Raw genomic sequence first — 9470 nt, forward strand, 5'->3', positions numbered from 1 at the left:
TTATATTCCAGCTCCAAAGTAAACTTATAATATTTGCTAATTGCTATCACACATTTACAGTTTGCGATCTTTCCTTGAAAATTTATTTTGTTTCCCAAAAGTCCAATATCCATAAAAATCATACTTACAACAAGACAAAGACTGCGCCTCACTCCATGATTAATAATTTGTTTTAAGGACATGTAAGAATTTGAAAATGACTTGTATCACCATCATATAAATGTTAGTGGAGATTGATTTTTACAAGTAATGCAAAATTCTTGTCTAAATTTCACACATCCTTAACTCTAGTTTTGTTTCTATGTCCTAGAATTGTATTCTACCGTGTGTGTTACAAAGTTCTTATTCAAAGCAAGTAAAGAACTTGTGTATTTTGGTTTAATGATGTCATTAGAATTGTGTTAAAAGACAAACATTTCAAAACTAAATACAATATACATGGTTGAATATGTGAGCAAATATTTCTCTAGCTAGTGGCATTTGATTTGATGAACAAGAGCATTATTATTAGTCTTCGGTTTGATTGTTGACATGTCACCAAAAGACAGCTGTAGATTCTTAATTTGTGATATTAGCTATACCACAAGTGATTTTCATTCACCGCACTAATGCCTTGGGGTTGGTAAAGGAAGTTGATGTGAGTATTTTGATCCCAAACAAGATTAAGTCATGTTCAAAGGATTGAAACTTCTGATTTGTTTTCTTGCAATTTTAGGGACGGTTTAGAATCGCAAAACTTTTTTTTCTTTTATTTTCACTTCCCTTTTAATTAAAATTTATAATTCATATTCATGAATGTACAATCCTGTCCAAAAGAAGAGTCAGTCATGAATGTACAATTATTTAAATTTGACGTGCATAATACTTAAGATATATGATAACATTCATTGATAAAAATGTTACCACCTCCGTCTCTAATTATAAGACCCTTTTGGAAAAAAAAAATTGTCCCTTTTTATAAGACTTGTTTGCTATTTCCAACTACATTAATTATTTCTTTACATACATGCCCCTATTTACTATACATTTTTTTTCTTCGATCAGCAATAAATAGTATGTTGAAAACATAAACTAACTCTTTCTCTTAAAGGATAAATTTGTAAAAACAATAGTGTTTACAAACAACTTTAATACAAATATTCACTATCTTAATTCCCGTGATTTTGACAAAAGGGTCTTTTATATAGGGACGGAGGTTGTACTATTCAATTATTAGTTTTTTTTTTGAAGGAATTATTAGTTGATTAGTCTATGTAGTCGCGTGTAGAGGATATCGGTTAAAAATATATACTCCCTCCGTCCTATAATATAAGCAAAAAAAAAACTCATTTTCTTTGTCCCAAAATATAAGAAAAAAACAAACTTTTATCCTATTTAATCTTTTTTTTTAAAAAAATCTCTTTTTCAAGAAAAACTTTTGTTTATTCTCGTAAAATTAAATGCAAATTACATTCAATTTTCTCTCTTTCATTTTTTTCTATAACCAATAGCAAATGAAAATTGTTTTTTACATCTTCCTATGAAACTTTTTCTAAAGAAAACACAAAAACTATACTCCAAATTCTTATGTTTTAGTTTTTTTTTTTTGGTACAATGTTTTAGCTTTCTTAATAAGTGTGTTTTTTTTTCTTATAATTTGGGACGGAGGGAGTATATGGTTTTATTTTATTATTTAATTTAAGGAAAGTGTTGTTAACGGGTGCTCCTGGAGCATACTTTAAGCACACGAAGTGGTAAGATTTTATGAAAGTTTGTGCATTTATTGCATTGAAAATTGAAGTTTTTAATTTTTTTACAAAAACAATTTCTTTAGTAGAAATGCTTGAAGAGTGTCATGATGGCACTCGTTAACAATTTTATCATCGTAAATAATTTTTACACCATCAATCATTCATTAACGGTTAGATCATCAATTAAGCTTGACTTTAATTATATATGCTTCTAAAAACAAATATATGGTTCCTCAAAAAAAAAAAAATATATATGGTTGTTTTTATTTGTTGACGGTGTAAAGTCTTTTATGCTAACGATGCATAAAAACAACCATATATTACACCACTAATAATTTTAGATATTTTTGACTTAAAGAATTAAGGTATTACTTGCACAACTATTGAGATAATTGTTTAAGATGATTGCAATTTATTTAACAGATTGATCCCTTTCAACAAATTTTTATATCCACCAACAAGTATCAAACCTCGAGAAATTGTCTATAAGAAACATAATTAGTATCTACAACTTAGTTGCTATATCATTAATAATTTCATATTTTTGTCAATTTTAATTGTTGAATAATAATTATTAATCAAAATTTAAACAATATTAAGTTTATATTATTCAAATTATTCAATTTTTCTTATATTTCAATGTGCATATGATGTTAATATCAATGTATCTCATAGACACTAAAAATCTGACTTATTGTGACATTCATGTTGTATAAAACTTTTGATTTGACACTTATATTGATGAAATGCAAGTATATGCGTAATTATCAAATGAAGTAACAATAACAAGAAAGCGAAACACATCTCATTATTTATCCCAAGACTGTATAACTCAGTTGATATGGACAATACATAATATATGTAAGGTCCGGGTTCAAACACTGGTCACCACAAAAAAAACAATTTTTTTGTTTTTTGGCATAAATCCCAAGACTATTTTTTACTTCATCCGTTTCAAAATGAATTTCGTTTAAGGTTTTTACGCACATATTAAGAAATGCAATGACTAGAAGAAAGAGAATAATAATTTTACCAAATTATCCCTATCAACTATTGATTTCTTTATTACTATCGTAAATGTAAAACAAAAGTAATGTTTTAGGAGTAGTGTATATAAGGGTACGATTGGAAAGGTGTGATTAATAATTTATTGGAAATCAAAAGTGACATTTATTTTGAAACATTTTTTTCTCTAAAGTGACACTCATTTTGAAACATATGGAGTAAATATGATTAATAACTCATTTTATGTGTGTAGATTGAATCTACATCTACCACAAAATGGATGCCACGGCTTTGGAAAACCTAATCCTCGAAAGAAAGATTGTTCACAAAAACACCATTTGTCAATACACGGCAGAAGTCAACGGCACTAGTAGTCAACAAATAATTTGGCTTATTTCTCTTTCAAGATCTACAATTTTCAAATGAATGAAAATTTATGACTTTGCAAAGTAAGAAAGAAAATAATGTCATAAATAGATAATAGAATGTTATTATGTTCTTCAATCTTCCTTTGCTTCCTACGTAAGGCATCACAACAAAGGTAGCAATTGTCAATAACAAGGTGGAAAATCGGACGTAAAAACGAAGAAAAACAATTGACAATTAATTTGCATCATATATAAGACTAAACAAGAAAGGATAATATATAAATTTTCAAAAATAAAATAAAACTACTCAATAAAACAAGCTTTTTTTTTTTTTGTTACTTGTAATAGGTGTGAAGTATCAACCACTTTCATGCCAATGATAAATATTCGTTACACTACTTAATTGGCCACAAGACTCTCATAAAAAACTTGATTTCTACTCAAACTAACACAATTTGTTACTACATAAAGTTTATTATGTATACATACACATATGGGTGTGAATGTGTGAGAGAAATGCACGTAAAATTCAAACTTGCTATCTTTATTAGAAATGTGTAGCATCAGTCCCTTAAAACAAAAATGGAATTTCCAAAAACAAAAAAAAAACATCAAAATCAAACTCCAAAAAATGAAAAAACACCAACAACAAAAAAAAAAAACAAGACATGTATATTGTGATGTACAATTAATATATCTTAATTTCTTCCTAAGATCTTTTTTCCCCTAACTTTATCTATGATTATATTACATCATGGTAAATAATTAAGGTTCAATCTTTCTAATATTGGCAAAGGTTCACTTCTTGTTGGTTATCCTTGCTTTGCTTAGGTGAGTACAAACTAGTTCCAAGAGTCTTATACAGAGCAGTGTCAGAATGAACAGAACGAGATTTCATCAATGGCTTAACCCGTCGTCGATTGTTGCGACTTCTACGTTGACTTTGATGACCCTTTTCATTTTTCTCTCCCTTTTCTTCATCTTTACTTTTCACAACCCTTTTGTTGATCTCATCATTCTCATCACATTCATTTTCATTTCCTTTTTTATCCACATTTAGTGACACTTCAATATTTGTTACCTCAATAGGAGCTACATAAACAAAATGACCAATTGGAATGTCATTTAATTTCATGACATGCTCTAAGGTCTTAACAACTGTTCTCATTGTTGGTCTACTTTTATCATGATGACTTAAACATTGATAAGTCAAGATTGCTAATTTTCTTGCACCTTCAATTGAGTATTGATCCTCTAGTCTTGAATCAATGATTCTTTCAAGTCTGTGTGAATCCTTCAATGATGGCCTTGCCCATTCTACTAAATCTTGCTCTCTTGGAGTTCTTTTTTTGTCCACTGATTTCTTTCCTGTTAGTAGCTCTAAGAGAACAACTCCAAAGCTATATACATCGCTCATTGTTGTCAAACGACCTAAAAGAAGGAGATAAAAAAAAGTAAGTTAGCTTAAATATTCATCAATGATTACAATTGGTCCCTCATGTCTCCGAAAAAGGAAAAAAAAAAGTTGAGATTTGATCGTGTATGTCACGGTACATCTGAACCGTTCAATCAAGATCATATATAGTTCATATTTCAAGTTCCCTATATTCGATTTTAAAAACAAAAAAAAAATAATTAGACCATCTGATCTTGATCGGACCATGTAGACGTTGCTAGCTGCATACACTCGCCACACAATCCAAATCTCAAAAGTTGACTATAAGAGTATATAAGCCAGACACTTGTAACCATCTTAAAAAAAAATTAAAAAAGGACAAAAAAATGACGAAAATTTTGAGGGACCAAAAACAGTACTAGTTATCTTATTTTAAAGAATAAAAATATATTTAAGCCTAAATGAAAATTAAAGGGGTAGGTTTAATTGGTTTTGACTATAGATTAGAATATACCTGTATTTATATATTCAGGAGCAGCATATCCATGTGTACCCATCACACGAGTTGTAATATGTGTTTGATCTTTATCTGGTCCATCTATTGCTAAACCAAAATCTGACAACTTAGCATTGTAATCCTGAAAAAGAATGAGTTTTTCATGTCACTTTGTGTTGCTTTTATTTGATCAACAAATTTTGATAAAATGCATGAATATAATTAGGCTCATGAATGAATACTTACAGCATCCAATAGAATGTTTGAGGCTTTAACATCTCTATATATAACTGGCTTCTCCTCTTCATGAAGAAAAGCTAGTCCCTTAGCAGCACCAATTGCTATTTTGATTCTTGTTAACCAAGGTAAAGTTGCTAAATAACCTGCATTTTAAAAGGAGAATAATCATTTTGGTAGAAAATATTTAAATAAGAATTCTATGTTCATCTACCTTTGAAAATATTTAGAAAAAATTAAACATGCATTTACCTTTGAAAAGTTTTTCTTCAAGACTTCCTCTTTCCATGTATTCATACACAAGAAGTCTATGTTCATCTTCATAGCAATAGCCAATTAAGTTAACAAGATTGCGATGCTTCAACTGTCCCAAAAAGATAACTTCAGCCTATACAATACAAAGAAAAAAAAATTAGAAAACTTTCATCAACCATCTTAAACTACTCGAACCAGACGAAACTACATGATCGAATTATAGTAAAGTTCGGTTCATGGTTTAATCGGTTGAGCCGTCCAGTTTGATTTTTAAAACATTCTTGTAGAAAATAATGTTGAAAGATTTAGAAAACACTTACCAACCACTCTCTATGGCCTTGTTTTCCATCCAAGTTTAAGGCTTTAACAGCCACAGCTTGAGGAACAAGTGTAGGCCTAAGTTTATCATCAATAAAACCTTTGTACACCTTTCCAAATCCACCTTCTCCAAGAAAATTTGATTTGTCAAAGTTGTTTGTGATTTCTTGGAGTTCCTTGCAAGTGAAAATATGAAGATTTGATCCCACTAATGAATTGGATAAATCACTCATGACAGAAGGTGATGAATAATCACTTAAATCAGATAGGGAAATTCTACTTGAACCTGTCTTTTTTGACACAAATTTTGGTGTTTCCAATGAAGGGTTTTTGTCCTTGAAACAACCAAGTACAAATGATTTCCATTGAATTTTCTTTGAAGGCATTTTTTTGATTAACTATAAGTGCCGGCTCAAAAATATTGAGTTTGATAGCTTTACAAGTGTATGAAATATTTGGTTTAGGTGGGTGGCTTTTATATACATTATTACATGACAAAGTCCTCAAAAGTTTCCTAGTAATTTTATAATTAGAAAGACTTTGAAAATGAAGGCTTAAACCTTTTTTTTTTTTTTTAATAATGAAGGCTTAAACCTTATTTCATATATCTCTTACATTGTTAATTAATTATAATTGTTACATACCAAAAAATTAACTTTAATTAAAATTATGCAATTTTTTTTAAGAGTAAAATCATATATCTTAAAAATCACGTTTATGATTTGTTTTGTTGTAATTGTTTTACGGTATAAATTTTTTACATCAATGTATCAGAATCAATCTGTAGTTAATTTACACTTTGACTAATTTTGTTATCCCTTTATCAAAAATTTAATTTTTTTGCTCTTCCGTGTGGGCCAGTGATATTGATAAGATTTTCTAGCTTATGTCATTTGTTGCACGACTTGATAGTCCTTCATACCCACTTCATAAAATATTTGAAGGACTTGTCCACAGATTTCCAATAAAGTAATGTAAAAGGTGTTAAGTAGTTTTGTGTTGAATCTCATTTTTTTTCCTTGTGATAATATTTGCTAAGTGGCTCCATGTGATCGAAACTAGAAATAGTTTAATTCCACTAATGTAGTTAACAACCTCGAAGAACCTTTATCTATAAGAAATATGTTGGTGTATTTTGGATGTGATTACAAACTACTAATGAAAATAGGTTGGACACAGTTAGTTATACAAAACTCAAATTTAATTGGCCTGGTCAAAAATTCAAAAGCTTAGGCATGACTTGTTATCTATCATAGATTTATTTTAAAAATTTAATAAGGCCTCATATTAACATCTTTAAATAAGTAATTTGACAACTCTTAAAAAAAGTAATTTGACAAATCGGTAGATAGACTAATGAACTAATAGACCAATAAAATCATGTTCTATTTTGATATTTAACATGATGTTCTAGAGAATATGAATTTATATGATACCATAATCTAATTCTTATTTTTAATTGTGCATTTAAGCCATGTTAGTTATAGATTAGAGATTAGAATAAAAGTGAATTTGATTTTAAGGGAATAAAAGTGAATTTGATATAACTTATTTGGAATTATATATTTTATAAATATTTTTAAGAAAAGCACAAACTATGGTTGAACCAGAAATTATCTCTCTTATTAAAAAAAATTATCAAAAATTAATCAATATAACTATTTCATTTTCAGCATAAAAATATATTTTAACAAAATGATTTTTGAAAGAAGCTTCCACACAAACATAACTAAAACAATATCAAAAATTACTCTTTTTTTAAAAAAGTCTTAAACAAATGGCCCCTTAAATATGCAAAAGTTTAATGTAGACTAAAAATTACAAATCTAAGATAATGAAAATTATATCCATATTAATTAAGTAGACTATCTGAAAGACCGGAAAGGAGTTTTATGAATCCGACACAGATTCGACGATATCATGTAAGGTTAGTCTCACTATTATCCATATAAATTATCGAAAATGTTAGCAAATTTATAATTTAACAAAAATTACAAATCTAATATAATGAAAATTATATCCATATTTATTTAAGTAGACTATCTGAAAGACCGGAAAGGAGTTTTGTGAATCCGATACAGATTCGGCGATATCATGTAAGGTTAGTCTCACTATTTTCATCCATACAATTGAGGCTGGATACCAATTCCTCAAATTAGATAAAATTGATTTGATTATATACTTGACTGAAGTTTCTTTAAGAAGTTTTGACGTTATATTATAAGACTCGAAATCCTCAAATAAAGATCTCAAACACTTAACATATACATAATTTGTGATCTTGATTTGTTGATTTCAGGTCTTATAATATACCAACAACAAAACTTTTAAGAGAAACTTCAATCAAGAATATAATCAAATCTTCTCATTCTAATATTAAATTTCTAATTTGTAAAAATTTAATAACTCAATTATAAAAACACAAGTTTTCAAAAACACAAGTGGTTCTAAAGATGTCAAATGCGTCATTTGTCAACTTAATTATTTCTTTATTTTAATATCCCACTCTCAATTGTAGGGTTGTAAGTTATCCATTCCTTACTATAGTATTTTCTACTATACTATTAGGCATTAGCGTATATGGGTTATATGTCTTTATAAAATAAAATAAAAAATCCCGTTTTAAACATTTCAGTACTCTTTACATGAATATTCAGGCATTACAGAATTTCCTAATACACCAATTAGTCAAATGACGTTGCATTTATTTGGTGTACAGATCTTATAATATTGAAGTAAAAGATGAAAAGTACATTACCTCACGATGTATTCATTTGAAAACAATAGACTGTAAAACCAAGGTTGCAAGCTGCCACCATACGTGGCCGAACCTAGTATTTCAAGCTACTATATATATATATATATATATATATATATATATATATATATATATATATATATATATATATATATATATATATATATATATGAGGTAGGATCCGTTGACACCTGGTGTCAACGGATTCGTTGACACTAAATCTTGACCGTCCACCTCTTTAATCCAAAGGCACAAATTGTTGGTGCAGTGAACTCGCGTGAGCTTTTCCTCTACGCAACATTTTTCCGCTGAGTATGTTATGAGCAACCAGGGAAGCAAACACTGAAAGCATGTGTGTCTTGTTCATCGATTACACAATAACCTCTTTGTTCACACCCGATTGTGATTTAACTGTACACAAACTTTGTTCATACCCGATTGTGATTTAACTGTACACAAAAAATTGGCCACAAAGTAAATTAATTTAAACGGATTTCCAATTTTATCAAAACCATTAAATTGATTCTTCAAATCCATGACGGTTTTCATAAGAACACCGGATTTCAAAAACACTTATCCATAATAATAATTTAACACTACACCTCCACTTGCTAGTGGATAAATAGAAATAACAATTTTGCAAGGTGGCTATAATACAACAGCAAGATAACTCTTCTTCAGAGAAAAATAAACAGCTAGATAACTCTGGTAGCAACCGGATTTTATTCAAAAGAGTGAATACTTAATTTCTTCTATGTGAAAAAAAAAAATTGAGACTTGGATTTATTAGTCTCCACAAAAATAAATTTTATTTTTTTATTTGAGGTGGATTTAGGACGAAAGTCAGAGCTGAGGAAGCGCAGCGGAAGATGGAGATTGGAGCTTCAAAGTGGGGGATGTTGTACAT

General features: G+C 28.9%; 1 protein-coding gene across 1 annotated transcript; it reads right to left on the reverse strand.

Moving 5' to 3' along the window:
- Window positions 1-3626: 3626 nt before the first annotated feature.
- Window positions 3627-6253, reverse strand: LOC146897366 (EPD1-interacting receptor-like cytoplasmic serine/threonine-protein kinase). Its single transcript, XM_085732198.1, has 5 exons — window positions 5808-6253; window positions 5485-5620; window positions 5242-5378; window positions 5014-5137; window positions 3627-4534 (listed from the first exon to the last, which is right to left on the reverse strand). Exons 1-5 carry the CDS (start codon window positions 6189-6191, stop codon window positions 3885-3887), a joined length of 1431 nt encoding a protein of 476 aa, XP_085588324.1. The 5' UTR covers window positions 6192-6253; the 3' UTR covers window positions 3627-3884.
- Window positions 6254-9470: the final 3217 nt, after the last annotated feature.

Source organism: Medicago sativa, chromosome 8 (assembly GCF_051527215.1).
Source record: "Medicago sativa cultivar Bolivia chromosome 8, Bolivia_mono, whole genome shotgun sequence".
Taxonomy (NCBI): Eukaryota; Viridiplantae; Streptophyta; class Magnoliopsida; order Fabales; family Fabaceae; genus Medicago; species Medicago sativa.